Raw genomic sequence first — 19,470 nt, 5'->3', positions numbered from 1 at the left:
TTTTTTTCCTTTATTTGAACATTTTTAACATTTTGTATTTTTCCTCCTTAGATTCTGAGTCATTAGTTTCTTCAAATGATTCTCCTACAGGGAGTATAAACAGCTCAACACAACTGATCGAAGTAAGTGTAGGTACTGTATGTTTTTACTCATTCATGCATTTGCATCTTACATTTTGAGTTATTGAAAACATTTATGTTCAACTGGTCTGACTCACCACTTGTAGACTTTAGGTATAAACCTGCCATCACCCTTGTATTACACATGATGTTTCTTTTCCTCCAGTTGACTGTTTCCAAATTACTTTTTTTTAAATGCCCTTATTTAAATGAAACAACATCCTGAGAGGAAACAACACACATGCTGAATATAACAACCGTGGGCAAAGATTTAGGTGTAATAATACAGGCCTTTTGGTTATTTTAATTGAACTAGACATTTTAATGACAGTGCACACCACTCAAGTTGCTGTTTCTTGGTAACTGATGTCTCTGTACACATCTGTACACATGTACCACATACAGTCATCTTTCTGTTGTACTGAATGCTTTTAAAGAAATCTTTCATTTTTAACACTGATTGCATTTGCTGATGCATTTTGAATTTTTCATTCACTCCTTGTCAATAAATACATTTTTGTGTGAACAGGAAACAGTTGAACAGATGGACTAGCTTCACTTCACGATGATTCTGCATCACTGAACTCCTGAAAGTGGACATTTAAAAAAAAAAATTCTAGCCATGACTCAACTTGTTACTGAAACATGCACAAGACCCTAAGCAACACAAATAAATGAAATATTTACTTTTATTTCATAGAGAAAAAAAAGAGATGTAATTAATATTTTTCAGTGGGAAAAAATATTTTTTTTAGCCAAGCTGACTTTATTTATAAAGTGCTTTAAAACACCAAGTGCTGATCAAAGTGCTTAAAATTAAGAACAGAATAAAAAACAAAATAAATAAATTAATAATAATAATAATAATAATAATCAAATTGATTAATTAATCAACAAATAAAGATAAAACACAGAATCATACATTAAAACAAATTTAAATATTGGCCTTTTTTTTACACAATCATGATACATTACTTTAGTTAAGACGGTGTGGGTCTCAGTGTGTATTACCATCACTCAGTTTTAATGCTAATTCTGACCACACCTTTGCTACACCAGTTAGTTCTGCGTGTTTGATTTTTTTCAGTTTTACTCTGGATGCCTTTCCTGACACAACCCCAAATGGATTTGTGTTTTCAGCTGGAACTGAACCAGCAACCTTTTGCTTACTAGGTTAATATGTTAACCCCTACACCTTTGGTGGCATCATGATTCAAGTTCAATAAGTTGAAAATAATTATTAGTTCTGTTTTGCTTTTCTCTGCATTGAATTACTTATGTAATTATTACATTACCATCACTGATTTCTTTGTTTTATAAGCACCAATATGAGGCGTCTTGAAATACTAAGTTTAACAATTTATCAAATCTGTGATAAATAATTTGTCTTATCTTTAATATACTTTGGTGAAATGTGTAAATAAAGTGTTCTAAAAAAAAAAAGCAGTACTTTATTATTGCCACATCCCACCACTGATATGACAGTAATGAACAATCATGATTTTATTGATAAATATTATGTATATAGTACATGCTTTTTGTTCTCTTAGAATATTAATGTACCTATCAAAACTATACATCAAGTTTATACTGTGTGTGTGCCTTTTGTGTTTATTTTAAAGATTATGTTTGATGTTTCAGCTCAGGTATGTTATACTTCAGATGCTCAGATGTTTGTTATACTACTGTGGCGGGGCGTGGCTTGCAAAGCCACTGCAGGTGAGATGGACGCACCTGTGCAGCATCTGCAATCACGCCTCGCCAGCTTAGAAGTTGTACCGGGTCCTGTATTGAGGATGTTGTGTGCGTGTGTAAATAAAGCATGCTGAAACCAAGAGAACCGTGGTCCCGTTGTGTCTCTTACCTTTCACAACTACTACTCTGTGTCTATACCTGTACATCTAAATAAAAGTTTAACATTGTGTCTCCTCATCTGCAACTTGACAGTAACATGAATGTAGTCTGATTAACAAACACTTTTACGCAGTAAATCAAAGCACCTATAAATACACATCTTATAAACACTTACTGTAAGAACAGCAAAAACAATGCAATCAAGTCAGGCAGAAGGGATCAAGTGTCAGTGTGAGCTTTAAGACCCCGATTCACCATGGCAACAAGTAACTAAAGAGGGGAGATTTTAATCCAGTGAAGCCAAAAATATCAATATGTGAGGACCAAGAGAGCTTTTTAAAAAGAGTTATTTTGATCCGCTTGGTCTACTCAGGCATCATTTACCCAACTTACATTTTCAGTGAAAGATAAAACTGGAATCCAAACAAATTTGATTTGTAACTCATGAGAGACAGAAAACAGATGACAGAAAATGAAGACAAAAATATGAATTGGATAAGACAGTTCAATCAAAGGTATATATGAGCTCAGTAGGGACCAATAGGCTACAACTGAGTTAGATAATTTTCTATGAGGTTTAGAGTTTGAATTTTGATATACTGTACATTTAAAATGTTGCTCAATATCATTTAATGATTGTTTTTAAACGTCTCAGCATGTTTCAAATAAATAAATTTTTATTTATGTAGCACCTTTCAAGACAGAATCACAAAGTAAAATAAGTAACATAAAACTTTCAGGATATGTACTATAATCATAAAAATAAAATGTAACTAAATATATTTTAAATTAAATATTATTATTATTATTATTATAGTACATATCCTGAAGCAAGCCCTAAAAAGTTAATTCTGTTCATCTGGAAGAAATGTTTCTTCCACTTAAAACACTGAAATAATTTCATCACCTGGCTGATTGAGTATGCATCAAAACAATTAAAGCAAACGTTAGAGTGTCCAGTTGCCAAGAACATGCTCTCTCAGAGGTGTTTTGAGTGTCTTGTGGACTAAATAGCAGCTCCAGAAACACTGATTTGATGTGCTGACTTCATAAAAAGGATGTGTTTTGTTGTGTGTCTTTGATTATTCCCTACATAGGGTAGCTCAGTGCTTTTTTGTCTATATTAAAAACACTGAGGCTCTCTTAACATTGAATAAAAAGGACTGATTCTTTACAACAGTTTGAGGGTTGCTGTCTGCTGAACAGCATCTAAAGATCGAATATCTCTCATTTACTACAGTTCTTTATCTTTCAGGTGTTCACATTTTGCAGTGGATGTACGGCTGTGAGTGGAACGAAGACACAGAAGAGGTGACTGGATTTGAGATACTTGGTTATGATGGAAAAGATTATGTTGCATTTGACCTGAAGACAGAGACATATATTGCTTCAGCACCTCAGGCTGTTATAACCAAACATAACTGGGACAGAGACAAAACTCGCATATTATACAAGAAGTACTTCCTCACACAGGAGTGTGTTGACAAACTGAAGAACTTTGTGAACTCTGGGAGGAAATCTCTGATGAAAACAGGTAAAATCACCATATTTAGAGCAATGGACACAATATTCATATGACTCAATTTCTGTGTCCATAATAATTAAAAAAAAACAAAAACAGTTTTATAATGTTTCTCATCACCTCTCTTCACTATATATTTACCACTGTGTTTTGTTTTTTTACATTCATGGCTTTTTTTTCTTTGTTTTTCTACTAACTTCATCTTAGTCCTTTCTATTAAGATTCTTAGTTTCATTTCATGCTTTTATTTTCAGTTTCCATCTCTTCCTTATTACTCTGCATTTATATTACTCTCGTGATACACTGGTGAGCTGTCCACCTCTTACACATTGACAGCTAGGATCGGCTCCAGGGTTGCAGAGCAGCTTATGTTGGATAAACTGTCATGGTCCTGGATCTTTGACCCAGAAGGTCTTTCAAATTCTGTTTATTATTAAATGTCTTCAGTTTGATTCTTAGTCGGCTTTTTTTTTTAAAGTTTTCATCTTTGTGTGTTTCCTTCATGTTTTCTACCCTGAGTTTAGTTCCAGTTTCTGTTGTGTTTATTGTTTATCGTCTTGTACTGTTTCTGGGAACTCTTTATTCCTTACTAATTTTTGGTGTCCTCGTTGTATTCTTAGTACTCTTTCTTTTTTTCCCTTCTTAGGCTCTTATCAGCCTAAATAAACAACTTGTCTGAACATTACACTTTCTAGTATGAACTTTGTGGACACACTTAGCTTCTGGCAGCCTATCTATCCATCATATCTGGGGTGTTCCTTGTCTTTTTCCCTATGACAACAGAAACAGTAATATAAAAGTACAGTTAATAAGACATAAACTAAAAACCTCTTTACTCTTTAGTTCCTCCCTCAGTGTCTCTCCTCCAGAAGACTCCCTCCTCTCCCATCAGCTGCCACGCTACGGGATTTTTTCCTAACGTAGCTGAGATGTTCTGGAGGAAAGATGGAGAGGAGCTTCATGAGGGTGTGCACAAAGGAGAGATCCTCCCCAACAATGATGAGACCTTCCAGATGAGTGTTGATCTGAAACTTTCATCAGTCAAACCTGAAGACTGGGAGAGGCACGAATGTGTGTTTCAGTTCAGTGGCGTCAACAAGGAGATCGTCACCAAACTGGACAAAACAAAAATCAAGACCAATACAGGTAAGACTGAATTCAAAGGGAGATTATTAATCTTTAAAAATATATTTATCTTTCTTCTGGCCTGTTTTGTTATTCCATGTACACTGTAACCTGTCATCACCACAGTGGTTCAGTAAATGGTCACAAAAACTAATCAGCCATTTAATTACAATCTGATTTAAATAAATAATTTCAGAGTTAATGGGACAAAAGGTCAAGATCCAAAAATATATACACAGCTTTATTTTTTAATTCTCACTATGCATTTTGGAAAAATGTTATTTTTATTTTTTACATTTTAGTATTTTCACAGTATGTTTCTCATCAAGTTCACAAAAATCATCCTAAACTGTGCACAGGTTAGATCTGATGCTGTTATTTTAAATAAAGGATTAAACTTTCCATGATGTTTATTTATAACTTGTTTTCTCACAGCATGTAAAAACATAAATATATGCAGTATTGTAACACAGTTTTCACTGGGTCAGTCATTATGATGTATCTGCTGAGAATCAAACAGTAACTGTGATTCAGTTATTCTGACTAAACTCATCCTAAAACTCATTATTCACTGATCTACACTGAGAATATATCAGGTTGTTTAAGTCCTGCAATACTTTTAAAATAATCAAAGGACTAATGTAATGAACATAGTCTGATTACTCACTGGTCAGTGAGAGAAATATTGTAAATATTGTGGTTTCAGGTCCTTCAGGGTTTCATGTTGGTGGTGTTATCGGAGGTCTTGCCGTTCTTCTCCTGGCCGTCTGTATCGGAATCTATTTCAAGTTACGAGGAAATGGTAATGAGCAAAATATATTTTTATGCTTTATGAATGATATTCATGTGAAATATTTACTAATATATTATTATTCTAATAAATTAATATACTTCATGCCCTGTTCCTATGATATAAACAAAAAACATAAATTGGGAATATTTAATAATTTAGATAGCACTTACTAATTAAATTATGTAAAATACTTATTGTCTGATTAATTTCTAAATAAATAACTGTGGTAATGTCTGTTTTCAGGGTTTAATCGTGCAAACAGTAAGTACTTTTTAAAATGTGTTTAAAGTTATTTGGATGTTATTTCTGTACTGAATGTAAAAAGAGTTGTAGAGTCACTGACGTCAGCTTGACAGAAATAACTAATGTTGTTATTCATCTGAAAATATAATTCTTCTTTTTAAGCTTCTGATACTGTGACTTGAAGATTCAGACTCAAAAGTAATTAAATCCTAATGTAAGTACAGCACACCAAACTACACTATTTAATATCATCTCTAAAAACTTTTAAATATTATTTATTATTATATAAATGTCTATAAATCTAAAATAAATGTTCCAAATCCAAAAAGTATGAAGTAAAAAATGAATGACTGCATTAAACAGACTCAATATTTCTGTTCTGACAGGAGAGCAGTAAAGAGTAGACAACCATCTCTGAACTGAGGAAGGACCAAAGGGTGCAGCTGTGATTGCAGCCCCGACTCTCTGTGAATGGTGCTCATGACTACAGATCAAAGGTCATGACTTTAATAGCAATTATAAAACTGACCTTGTGGCCCATTGCTAGTCAGTGGTGCTAATTCCAGTCATTATGCAAATGTTCTGTTTATAAGGTTATAAGTTTACAAGTCCCTTGAATGAGCGACGAAACGTTTCTCCCACTGAAAGCGCTTCGTCCAGATGAACAGAATCAGTCATTTTGTGTTTTTCACTCAGAAATTGCAACATTCACAGATGTAGATCCTAAATTATTTAAACATTTTTGGGACATTTGTCTATGATGAGAAGCTGGTTTCCTTTTTCTTTTTATGCTTCTTTTGTCATTTTGTTTTGGATCTGTTATAATTTATATACTTTATAATGTTAAGAGTTTCTTTTCAAGAACGTTCTCCTCCAAATTAATTTATTTCACACATTTTGTTAAGCTCTGTGATTACAGACATAGAGCTGGGATTATTAATGAACTCCTTGCACAATGATATTAATGATATTAATGATATTAATGATATAATATTCAGAACTTGTACAGATTTTATATATAAAATCATTCGTGGAACAGTAAACAGTGGAGGGATTCTATGTTATATTTATTTATTTAATTATTATTATTTAATCATTTTATCAGGCAACTGAGGACATGTTTAAACTGAATCCTACTGACTGAGATTCTTTTAGACCACAGTGGTGTAATTTTTTGTCATATCTCACAGTTTTTCCCTTTAAAAAAAATCATTAAATTTTTCTAATGATTTTGTCACATCGTTGTTTTCTGCATCTACTTTGGTTAGTCCTTTAAAAAATATAACGTTTTCGGGGTTTCAACGAATTCCAGTCAAAAGCATCCAATTCCACTTGTGCAATTTTAATAAATGAAACTTCATTCACTTAATATTTGCCATGAGTCCTACATGAAAGAACTCAGACATTTTAAAGAGCAAAACTCTTGGATGCCGTCGTTCATACTAGAAGTTCGGTGGAGACGTCACTGGATCTACTTGAGACAGCTGCTCTGTGTGCTGGATGTTTCACATGAAGAGCAGATGCTGCAACAATGCAGGTTATAATCCAAGAAACATTGATCCTCCTGGAAGTTAGAAAACTCCACCTGCTGATGTGACTGTCCAACGATTTGCTTAAAGGTCTTCTCAAAAGAAGTGTTAACTTTACATGACCATGCCCTGAGGTGTGTGTTTAGCCGAAGCTGTTCTTAGTTGTTTCTGCTCCACACACAATCATGTAGCTTTAGCTTTGCCAGCAGATTGTTGTCAGGTTTGTTCCTGGTGGGAGCTGGTCTGCAGTGTACTGAAAAGTCAAACTACTGTTTTTTTGATTAGCTTTTATTTAAGCATGGATAATATAACTCCAATTTTAAATGTGAGCACAAAAAGATGTTGGTGCAAGTTATGGAGACTTTACTAGGCTGAAAAACCCAAATAAACATTTCAGAGAGAGCAAAAACGCACAAGTGGCCAAATCAATAATCTGGTGCATTATTAAAAAGGGCATACTGGAGAGATTATACCTCTCGGCTGGCCTGGGAACGCCTTGGAAAGCCCCAGGATAAGCTAGAGGAGGTGGCTGGGGAGAGGGAGGTCTGGGCTTCTCTGCTTAGGCTGCTGCCCCCGCGACCCGGCCCCGGATAAAGCGGATGAAGATGGATGGATTGTTAAAAAGAATAAATGCACTGACCAGCTCGGCAACAACAAAAGGCCTGAAAGACCACAGAAGACAACTAAAGTGAATGATGGCAGAATTATTTACATGGTTACAAGAAATAATTTAAAACATCTAACCAAGCCAGTAACACTGGATGAGTATGTATGTGATTGTCATGGTCTACAGTCATGAGAACCATTATTTAATGTAAATACAGAGAGTTTACAACATGGTACAAAACACTCAAGAACAGGAAGACTTTCCCAGAAAACATCTAAAACGGCATACACAGAAATGTAAACAATAAAATGAATTAATAAATAAATTATTAAACAAATGAAACAAATGTTATAACAATGATGGGAAATGAAGAGCTTGGAAAAGAAAAACAGCTCATGATTGAAAGCACAGCAACTACCGCTAGTGTTTACTGATGATGTGACTGCTCACAGAAACAGCACCATTAAATCTGAAGAGTCCAGGTCTATGATCTCTGCTCGGTTCACCAAAGGCTGCGAAACTGATTGTGCCTCAATACAAACAGATAATAACCCAATGTTACAGCTCCATAATCCAAACTACATCTTATCACTGATATATATGCATATACATTTTTTAAAATGACCTTTTGTGATTCCCATTGCGTTTCCACCAGGTATTATATTTAAACTCTTTTTACATTTTCTTCTCATTCCTGTTAATGTGCTGCATCCATGTAAGCTTTACATCAAAGTGCACTCCTAAAAATTTAAATGACATGCAGATAGATGAAGCAATCTTTGCTTATATGTTTCCTTTTTACATACATGATTTTGTTTTATTTTCTATGGAGAGCTGAAATCCTCATGTATAGCCCATATTTGTACCTACTTCACTGCTTCTTGCAGCTGCTTTTAAACAATCTGCACACTTCTTCCTCTCTTCTTCCTGATGAGTGTATCATCTGCAAAAGCTGACTTTCCTATATGCCTAAAGGGATTTGATCAAAGATATATTTAGGGGTAAGAAAACACTTAAAGACAAAGCTTACTTTTATATTCAGCAGTACTACAATCCCATTGCTAGATGGCGCCATCTGACAAACCAAACCCAGCAGCACATTGTGGAGAAACCTACTCTTAAAAATAAAAGAAGTCCTGCAGCAGAGCTTAATGATAGTCTTTGATGCTTAGACAGGTTTATGTGCAGAATTTGTGGTTTAATCATGAACAGTGGGATTATAGCTTGAAGTGAGTTCATATGAGAGGCAGCAAGTTGTGAGAAAGAGTCTGTGAGGGCAGAGGTCAGAGGTCAGATGAGGACAAGAGAAACAGAAATAACAGAAAGTCTTAAAATCCAACATTATATTTAAATTTTTATATGTAAATACATAATATCCAGTCGTAGACCTTCGGTTTAGGCAATAATACTTAAATATTGATCTTTATTTGTTTTTATACATAAAAAAATTCAACATTTATGATTTTAGGAATTGATCGTTTCCTTATTTTATCATTGCAGCAACGTTGCAGAAAGAGAAGGACACACAGCTATTCCAGCTGATTTGGCTGGAATAGGTTTCCAGATGAATTTGTGGTGGATGAATAATTGTATCTGGATTACTTGGGGAAGTTATTTGTATATGAGTGTAAACATGAGCATAATTTAAATTACTTTTAAAATAGCATTAGTAAGAATGTGATTAAGTATAAATAACTTCAGAAAATATGTGATAACAGCTGTGAAGCAATTAGACGGCCTACAGTGAGGTAGTGGTTAAAGACGAGGCCCACAGACTACCCACCACTGGCTCTTTGTTTCTGAGGTCATTCTGCCTGATAGGTTTCACTTTCGAGAGAAAACCTTAGTTCCCTTTTTTTGCCTGGTTACTGTTAAGATGCAGCCAGCTTTGAATTCCTATTGGTCAGAGAGGAGCTACTGCGCATGCGGCAGTTTTATTTTGAGTGTGATGGAATCTAAACAACAAACAGACATTTTTTCCTTCTTTGTTACAGTCAGGTGTATTAACACCACCCACTGAATTCTGCTACTGACTCACATCTCAAAAATCCAAATCTTATAAATGAGAGCGAGAGAGAGATAAATAGAAATGTTTTTTAATTGGATGTTGTGGCAAATCCTACTCAAAAAACAAATAAAAAATATCAGACGAGGACAAGAGAAACAGAACTAGTAAAAAGTCTTAAAATCCAAAACTTTATTTTTATATTCCAAATGTATAATATTATGTCTGTAACCCTTGGATTCAGACAATAATACTTAAATATTGTGGTTTTATGTGTTTTATACATACATAGTTCTACATTGCTAAAGTTTTTCTGATGTTAATCATTATTAGCTTCATTTCTTTATCATTGCAGCAATGTTGCAAAACCAGGAAGACAAAAAGCCTTGACGACCTGGCGCTTAAATTAGATAACAGCCTCTTTGTTTGTGTGCCAACGCTTGCAAATCAAACCAGATCCAGCTTCATAAACACAAAAACGAAACCTAACAGAGTCATCACGTGGTTTCTCAGAACAGCACAGATGGATGTGCTGTTTGAGTCCAGTGGTGGCGCTCTAACACCGTGAATGATCAGAAGATTTGCTGAAGTTTTCCGCTGGAGCTTCAACTTCTGTCATTTCTTTGTTTGCAAGTCACAGCCCAAAAGAGCATCAGCTGGGTGTGTCACAGTGACAACACACACCAGCATGTATCTGTGTGAGGGTGATGCTGTGTGAATCTAAGTTTAGGAAGGTAACAAAGAAACACAAACTCATGCTTCAGAAGGGTGTTGTGTTTTTATAACCTCTCAAAATAAAAACAGGAAATGCATCAGAACTCTGTCTGATTTTAGGTGGATTCCTTTGTTCTGGTGTGAAAACAATGTACTTCTTCCCACTTTAAAGACAGGAGAAATTAAAGAATGACAGAAGCTGTAAGTTTACATATGTTGGCAAATGAAAAGATAAAGAGGCAAATCTCAAATTTAAAAGATGTGATGTTGCTGGAAGCTAAATGAGATCACTCACTTTGTTCATTTGTTCTTTGACATTTCACATTCTCTGAATTCATTTGAAAAACCTGCTCGTTTTCTCTACATAGTTAAAGCTCTAGTTCATCATCGTCATGTTATAATGCTGAAAACAACCTCTGTAATCTGGTTAAACTGGTTACTTTGCTGCTTTTCTGAGATTAAATATGATAATCTCTGAATATTGGGCACCTTTACTCTGACTGCTTTCTCCTCATATTGCAGCATTTAGTGTCTAACCTTACCCAAAGTTATTAAGTGTATACGTTTTTCATCACTACGTGTTTTTCTCTGGTCTGTCTATCCCAATATTTTAGAAATAAAATCTTTTCTTTTTTGCTTTGGTTTTTATATTTGACAGCTTTGTTGACTTTTCTAGACTTTAAATCATATTATAAGCTCATGAAATACAACAGTTACAAGCACATGACACCTGCACCTGAAACCTCTGAGTATGTTCTAGTTAAAGAGTCAGCATTATCTGATCTTGACCTCTTCTCATGTTTTCAGTGTGCAGGCTTTCATGTCACAAACTCTCAGGTTACACAGAGGTGGTGACCCCTGTGGTTTGCCAAGCTTTAAACTGCTGAACTGTATTTGATGGACCTCAACCACATAACGCAGTATTACCGTAATACTGCTTACAAATCAATAACCTCTTACAACTTAATTTATGATAAATATAAATCTTTTACTTATGTTGGTGCTTTGTGACTTTTATTTAAGCGTGATTTTGACTGCAAGACTTTTACCTGTAAAAACGTGTTTTTACTTTGGTATAATGTGGGATACTAGTTTGTGGAACAATTCTTTTACACTTCTTTCACTTTGACTTGATCCCAAAAACGCGCATTTTAGGTTAACTGGTGATTAAATGAAGCATAGGTGTGGATGTGAGAGTGTATGGTTGCTCTTTCTCTCTCTCTGGGCGAGACCTGTTAGAGTGTACCTTATCTCTTGTCCCAAATCAGGTGAAATAGGTGCAAGCTAAATTTGTGGGTGGATGAATATTTGTATCTGGATTACTCTGGGAACTCAAGGTTAATTGCATAGTTGTGTAAACATGAGCATACTTTAAACTACTTTTAAAATGGCATTAGTAAGAATATGATTAAGTACAAATAACTGCAGAAAATATGTGATAACAGCTGTGACACAAATATACATGATTGGTATGTGTCTTTAATCACTACGTCACTTTAGGTCTCTGATCAAAATCACAGATTAGGCGCTACTATCTCTTTGTTTCTGCCTGAAGCTTTTCACTTTCCAAAATAAATTAGTAAATAAATAAACCTCGGTTCTCTCATTTTGCCTGGTTACTGGTGAGGCGCATCCAGCTTTGAATTCCTATTGGTCAGAGAGGAGTCACTGCGCGTGCGGACTCAGAGGCTGTAGTTTCATTTTGTGGCAAAATTCAAACAATAAACGGTTGTATTAATTTTTTCTTCTTATAATGCGAGTATTGAATTGAAAATGAGGACGTTTATGATGCTGCTTCTTTACTGGACAGCGTCTGTGTCTGCAGGTAAGCTTCATAAAAATGAAACTGTTCTTTAGAGATAGTGTTGCTCTCAGGTGGCTCAGGTGTTACTGTAAACAGACTCTTGGCTTGCATATATTCAAGAGTCAAGGTTTATTTTTATTTCGCAGGGTTGTTGTTGTTGTTGTTTTAAACAGAAATACACAGGCTTCAACAAGATGTTGCTTCTCGCCAGCATCTACACAATGATCAGTAAAACAAATAAAATACAGCGATAACAAATCTAAAATAAGGATAAATAGCAATGACGCAGCAGCCTGCAGAGACACTGAGCAAACTCAAGTGTAAATAATCAGATTGATTCAGCTAGCAGCAGTCCTCTCACAGAGAGGGATTAAATTAGGTCAGATTAAGTGTGTGTTTATGGATTGTAAAGGGAGGGGCCAAAGTACATTTATCAGTCCCACAGTTTGTGCAAAGAAGCCTTCCAGCATCCTGCTGGTTCTGCAGCTGATGCTCCGTCACCTCTTTCCAGATGTTGGAGGGAAAACAGGCCGTGAGAGGGCTGGTTTGGGTCCCTGGTGTTTGTAGCTGTTTGCAGAAAGCCTACAAACAGCTACAAACATCAAAACCTAAATGAGTGTTGGTTTACAAATTATTTTTGTTGAAATTAAATTTCCAATTGTAGAAGAAGAAAAATTTAAGCTGCTCATAATGTTTTATGGTGTAAGGTATAGGAGTGTAATATTAGCAAAAAGGGAAAGAAACAGTTGTAATCTGCACAATACTAAAACATGAATTCATTGGCAGCCTATGGTCGGGTTAATGCCATAATAAGGACTGTAAATCATTACTGATGCAAAATGAAAATATAATTAAATCAAAATGACCCACAAACACCAGTTTTTACAAAACGAATTGTAAAAGTTTGTAAAATAAGATGATCAGAAAAGATAAAACATTGATTCATATTTTTTTTTGTATTTATAGAGGGGACATTATAGTTTTTTTATTTTGAAAATACTGTGATTTTTAAAGCCGTGTCTCACAACATTAAACATTTCTTCCAGTGAAGCACTCTCTGAAGTATTTCTACACTGCTTCCTCTCAAGTCCCAAACTTCCCAGAGTTCGTGGTTGTTGGGATGGTTGATGAAGTTCAGATGGTTCAGTTTGACAGCAACACCATGAGAACTGTGTCCAAACAGGACTGGATGAACAGAAATATAGATGAGCAGTACTGGGAGAGAGAGACTGGGGGCTTTGTAAGTGCCCAGCAGGTGTTCAAAGCCAACATTGAAATCGCAAAGCAGCGCTTCAACCAAACTGGAGGTTTGTTTATGTTTTATTGTTTTTTTTACTGATATTTGCTGTTAATGTTTTCAGCATTTATTTTAGCCATAAACAGATTTGCATACATACACTTTAAAAATACTTCATTCAGATTAAAGATTTAAATACAGGATGACTCACGATGAATGTAAAGGGCAGATGGAGGGCAGCTAGTGAATCAGGAAGTGCAGAGGATGAGTAAAGAAGACGTGAGGGCAGCTGTAAGAGGATGAAGAGTGAAAAGGCAGTTTGTCCAGATCACATCCCTGTGGAGTTATGGGGATGTTTAGGAGAGACAGCAGTGGACTTTTTAACCAGACTGCTTAACGTCTGGGGAACTGGGAAGCGGCAGTATGGCTTCATGCTGAGAAAGAGCATCACAGATGTGATGTTTCTTTCAGTGCTGATGGAAAAGTTTAGAGGAGGTCAGAAGGTGTTGCAAAGAAAGCACATGATAAGTTGTCAAAAGGTGAACTGTAGTGCTGCATGAGAAACTCAAGGATGACAGAGAAGTATGTGAGGGTGGTGCAGGACATGTATCTGGACAGTGGTGTGTGTGGTTGGAGTGACAGTTGGGTTCAAGGTGGGGGTGGGATTACATCATGGATCTGCTCTGAGCCCCCTCATGTTTGTAATGGGGATGGGCAGGTTAACAGATGAGGTCAGACTGAAGTCTCCATGGACTTTGATGTTTCCAGAAGGTATTGTGATCTCTAGTGAGAGCAGGGAGCAGGTGGAAGGGATGGGGTTATACGCTGGTGAGAAGAGAAATGAAAATCAGTAGAAGCAACACAGAGTGCATGTGTGTGAATGACAGTGTAACAGTGTTACAGAGAGGATGCAAGAAGCAGAAATAGTGATGATTATTAATTTAAATAACTAGGTCAACCATCCAAAGTACCAGGCAGAGCACAACAGAAGTGCAGGGTGTGATCTGTGGTACAAGCAAGAGTGAAAGGGAAGGTTTACAAGAGGGTATTGAGACCTGCTGCGATGCATGGTGTGGAGATGAAGGCACCGAGTTGGAGGTAACAGAGCTGAGGATGATTTTATTGGGAGTGACCAAGTGGCAAGACTGAGATGGTTTGGATGTTGAATGTGGAGCTGAGAAGAGAAAGACCTTGGAGGAAGTTCATGGATGTAGAGAAGGAGGATCTGCTGTGGCGACCCTTAAAGAGAGTGACCGAAAGAGGAAGAAGAAATGAAGAATTGTGAAGTCAAATGACGTTTTTCTCTCTTTCATTTAACATTTTGAAAACAGTATTTGTACTGAGCTCACATCTTACATAGCTTGTCTTTAAGGATATTTATCATTATGCTTATTGAAACCAGCTGTAGCAACTCGCTGCTGAACAGGCTTCTCTGTCCTGAAACCCTCCTTCTGTGGAAGCTGTGTTGAATCAGGTCAGGTGTTTTAGTCTCTGTTGACTTGTGTCTCTGTGTTTATATGTTGGATCTCACTCTGGTTCACTGTCGTCTTCGTCTCTGTTCTTCTTTCAGGTGTTCACATTGTCCAGCGGATGTACGGCTGTGAATGGGACGATGAGACGAATGAGGTGGACGGATATGAGCAGTTTGGTTATGATGGAGAAGACTTCATAATATTTGACCTGCAGACAGAGACGTGGGTCGCTCCTAAACAACAGGCTGTGGTGACCAAACACAAGTGGGACAGTAACAAAGCTTTTATAACCAGTGTGAAGAACTATTACACTCAGATTTGTCCTGAGTGGCTGAAGAAGTATCTGAACTATGGGAGGAGCTCTTTAATGAGAACAGGTATCACATGACCAGACTTAGTGTGATAATTTACCTCATTTTTATTAAGTAATACAACTATTTTATGACCAACACAGTTAAGTTCAGTGTATTTTCTCTCTTCCTCTCTGTCTGCTAATCTCATGTGTTTTTTTTAAACAATAATCAAAATGTAATTTATCCGTTAAATTTCAAAACCATCACTTCATCCTTTTACAATGTGTTTCCCCCTCCCTTCAAATATTTTTCTTATTTCTTTATTTTTATATTACAGAGTCTTTATTTGACTCTGTAATATCCTTCACATGGTACTATATGTACATTAATATGTGTTAGCATGCTGTTAATACAGAAACAGTGACCTGTGTGTCGCTTTACTCTCCAGTTCTTCCCTCAGTGTCTCTCCTCCAGAAGTCTTCCTCCTCTGCCATCAGCTGCCACGCTACAGGTTTCTATCCTGACAGAGCCGAGATGATGTGGAGGAAAGATGGAGAGGAGACTCATGAGGGTGTGGAGATAGGAGAGATCCTCACCAACAATGATGGGACCTTCCAGATGAGTGTTAACCTGGATCTGAGATCTGTTCCAGCTGAAGACTGGAGGAGGTACGACTGTGTGTTTCAGTTCTCTGGTATCAATGAAAACGTCACCACCACACTGGATAAAACAGCCATCAGGACAAATGAAGGTAAGAAAATTATCAGAAATGATGAAGATGTGTTGTTTGTATTGTTTTGTGTTTGAGCTGATGGGTGTCATAAAATATTGACTTTATTTTCAAAATCTAATTTTACTCATTTTATAGCCCACAATGGACCTCCTGTATGAACTCATGATATATAAACAGTCCCAAACAGAAAAAAACCCACAAACACAAATAATTTTTATATATAATGAACTAATCAATCATGGTTTGCAGTTGTAGCACTGACACTTTAAATGTTTGGATTTAATATAATATTAGTTTAGTATTAGTATAAGTCAAAGAAGTTAAAGACATTAAGGACACAAATTTCAGTTTTGTTTTTCTCTTTATTTTCATTCAACATTTTTTGTTAATCATTGAACAAAAATTTGAGTGTATTTTTTTTGCAAAACAATATTTAAAATTAATAAATCAGTTGTTTACTGTTCTTCTTCGTTTTTTTTTTCCGTTTGTTTGTTTTTAGCCTCGACAGAAGTGCCCAACATCACGATCAGGCCCAGCTCCAGCCCCACTGCCGTCCCCATCAGCGTACCCATTGTCACTGCTGCTCTTGTTCTTGCTGTCGTTGCACTAATCGGATTCATTATTTACAAAAAGAAAACTGGTGAGTGAACCAAAGTGATGAATTCAGTATTTTTAGTGTTTTTCCAGGTTGCACATTAAGACAAGCTTCAGGTCCTGGTACAGCAATGATGTTTAAAGCCCCAGAGTGATGAGACTGTAACAGTATTATCATAGTGATAACCAATAGTAAATAAAGTAAAAGGTAAAGTAACATAGAGAGCTTTGTAAACCAGTTTGAGTTAGTGGTGTAGGGATCAGTGTTCCTGTATTTACAGCTATGATCACTGACATGTGATTCTTTCTTTTATTTACAGCTAAACCTTCTAAACCTTGTAAGTAAAATTTCTCATGTAGACATTTTGAGCTAAAATCTGTTCACATAAAAATCTGTTTCACTGAATGTGAATTAGAGACTAAAATTAAATGCATGGAAACAAGGCAGATGTTGGAAATTAACAACCGCATCACCACAGAGCAGCTCAGCTGGTTGCTGAAGTTTTTATGTTTTGATTTTGTCTGTCTGGTCTGATTTTTGTAGACATGAAGACTTCACCTGAAGATGATCCTGAAAGGATCCCTTCAGGTGTGTCTGTGCTTGGATTGGAGGATTTGTTTGTATCCTCATAAAAATTGTAATGTAGTGGCTTTATTTTTTACATTTTCTAAATATGAAAGTAGAAGGTTAGATATTCAAACCATGTGTTCATAGTCAGTTATAATAGTTTATAGTTACACAGCACTAAACAGAACAAAGCAATTAAAGCATCAGTACTAAAAACAGGTACCTTGGAAACATAGACGGCCCTGTCTCTGTTCAGTATGTTCAGTAATATTTTACAGTAACAAACTAAATCTGTGTATCACTGCACGTCCTGTACTTTAATCTGTTTGTCTGCAAATGCTCATCCGTCTCTTAGCTTCAACGTTTCTCTGAACTCCTCAGGATCTTCATTTATTCTGTTCTCTGTCATTTTTCACCACCACACATCCTCATTCTTCTTCTTCTTCCTGGATGTTGCCCAATAAACTTTTCTCCATGTTCACTAACTGAGATTTCTGTAGTGCTCACATAAATATGTTTTATAAGCACTGCAAAATTTTCTGACCTACACAATGAAACAGTGCTCACATATTTTAAAAAGTTAAATATTCAAGTGACAGAAACAGAACCATAAATCCTCCTGCAACTGAGAAAACTTTCTGCTCGTGCCTGCGTTTGTGTTCATGCTGTTTGTATTAAACACTATCATCAACATCAACAGATCATTTTATTTTTTAGTTGAACATAATCATTTTGTTAATCATTTTGTATTTTTCCTCCTCAGATTCAAAACCTTCTTCAGACATAACCATCAAAACTGAGCTGATGACAAGTACGTACAGGCTCTCTATGACACACAGTCTTAATCTTTGTGTGGTACTGCATGTTTTTACTCATGGATTTTTATACTTTGATGCATTTCGAATTATTAAAAACATTTCTGAACTGTTCAGCTGGTCTGACTCACCAGCTGTAGATTCCATCACCATCATATCACACGTTTCTTCTCCTACAGTCGATTGTTTTTGGATTTTAAATGCTCTTATCTAAACAAAACAACATCCTCAGAGGGAGCAACATACATGCTGAACATGGCAACCACTCGCAAAGATCTAGATATAACAAACTAGACATTTTTATGCTCTTTCTTATCTGGGTAAGAATCAGTCGCTTCCACTAAAACCTCATATATGATGAATAACGAGGCCATCTAACAGATTTTTACTGAGGAACAAGTAACCAGTTAAACTGTATCACTAGTGACATGATAGACGAGGAAAGTTTGTGTGGAGATGGTCGTGGCCCAGTGTGTGTGACAGCTCTTCTATCATGATGAGCTTTTGACCTGAATGTTTTTTTTCTTTAGAGTAATTCTGACAAAGAGTGAAATCTGCAACAAAGGTAAGTGACGTCTCTGAACACATCACATGTACCACATACAGTCATCTTTGTGTTGTACTGAATGCATTTAAAGAAATCCTCCATTTTTCACACTGACTGCATTTGCTGATGCATGAAGAATTTTTCATTCGTTCCTTGTTAATGAAAGCTGAATCTTTCTTTGAACAGGAGACAGTTTGAACACTTGGACTAACTTTACTTCATGAGGATTCTGCATCACTGAGCTCCTGAGAAAACATTTCTACTGTAATGGACATTTTCTATTCCAGACAGGACACAACTGTCCTGACACAACCGCCCTGGGGCACGGGGTGGCTGTAGCTCAGGAGGTAGAGCAGGTCACCTACTGATCGGAAGGTTGGTGGTTCGATCCCAGGCTCTTCCGGTCTGCATGCCAAGTATCCTTGGGCAAGATACTAACCCCAAGTTGCTCTCTGATGCATCCATCGGAGTGTGAATGTGTGTGACTGTAGTTAGAAAAGCACTAAGTACAGATAAAGTGCTTGTGAGAATGGGTGTGATTGGGTGAATGTGGCTTGTTGTATAGAGCGCTTTGAGTACTCCGGGAGAGGAGAAAAGTGCTATATAAGAATCAGTCCATTTACAATTTGTGACTGAAACATACACGAAGGAACCAAATTTTTACTTTTATGTCACAGGAAAAAAAGAGAATTACTATTTTCTGTGAGAAAAAATACTTTTTAGCCAAACTAACTTTATAAAGTGCTTTACAACAGCAAGTCCTGACCAAAGTGCTTAACATTAAGAACAGAATAAAAATGAAAAAATAAAATAATTAATTAATTAATAACAACAACAACAACAATTATAATAATATTAACAATAATTAGACCATAACAATAACATAAACACATAAA

At 36.0% G+C, this 19,470-nt stretch overlaps 3 protein-coding genes across 3 annotated transcripts in view; all 3 read left to right on the top strand.

Annotated features, from left to right (window-relative positions):
• The window catches only part of LOC147303377 (class I histocompatibility antigen, F10 alpha chain), a 145,401-nt gene that overhangs the window by 93,434 nt on the left and 32,497 nt on the right, over nucleotides 1–19,470 (top strand). The window lies entirely within an intron of this gene.
• LOC147303380 (class I histocompatibility antigen, F10 alpha chain-like) lies at nucleotides 2,230–5,700 on the top strand. The gene is made up of 5 exons (XM_086281178.1): nucleotides 2,230–2,239; nucleotides 3,229–3,507; nucleotides 4,339–4,641; nucleotides 5,327–5,422; nucleotides 5,657–5,700. Exons 1-5 carry the CDS (start codon nucleotides 2,230–2,232, stop codon nucleotides 5,698–5,700), a joined length of 732 nt encoding a protein of 243 aa, XP_086137304.1.
• Nucleotides 12,185–18,593, top strand: LOC147303379 (class I histocompatibility antigen, F10 alpha chain-like). The gene is made up of 9 exons (XM_086280905.1): nucleotides 12,185–12,336; nucleotides 13,362–13,622; nucleotides 15,123–15,401; nucleotides 15,766–16,068; nucleotides 16,550–16,690; nucleotides 16,965–16,982; nucleotides 17,189–17,233; nucleotides 17,976–18,023; nucleotides 18,558–18,593. The coding sequence occupies exons 1-9, from the start codon at nucleotides 12,285–12,287 to the stop codon at nucleotides 18,560–18,562; spliced, it is 1,152 nt and encodes a 383-aa protein (XP_086137031.1). The 5' UTR covers nucleotides 12,185–12,284; the 3' UTR covers nucleotides 18,563–18,593.

This window comes from Aulonocara sp. 'chitande type north' Nkhata Bay, linkage group LG22 (assembly GCF_057382095.1).
Source record: "Aulonocara sp. 'chitande type north' Nkhata Bay isolate Kocher_YH1m ecotype deep benthic linkage group LG22, A_spYH_male_GT1.1, whole genome shotgun sequence".
NCBI lineage: Eukaryota > Metazoa > Chordata > Actinopteri > Cichliformes > Cichlidae > Aulonocara > Aulonocara sp. 'chitande type north' Nkhata Bay.
The sequence above is the reverse complement of the archived record's forward strand: the minus strand, read 5'-3'. Positions and strand labels throughout refer to the sequence as shown.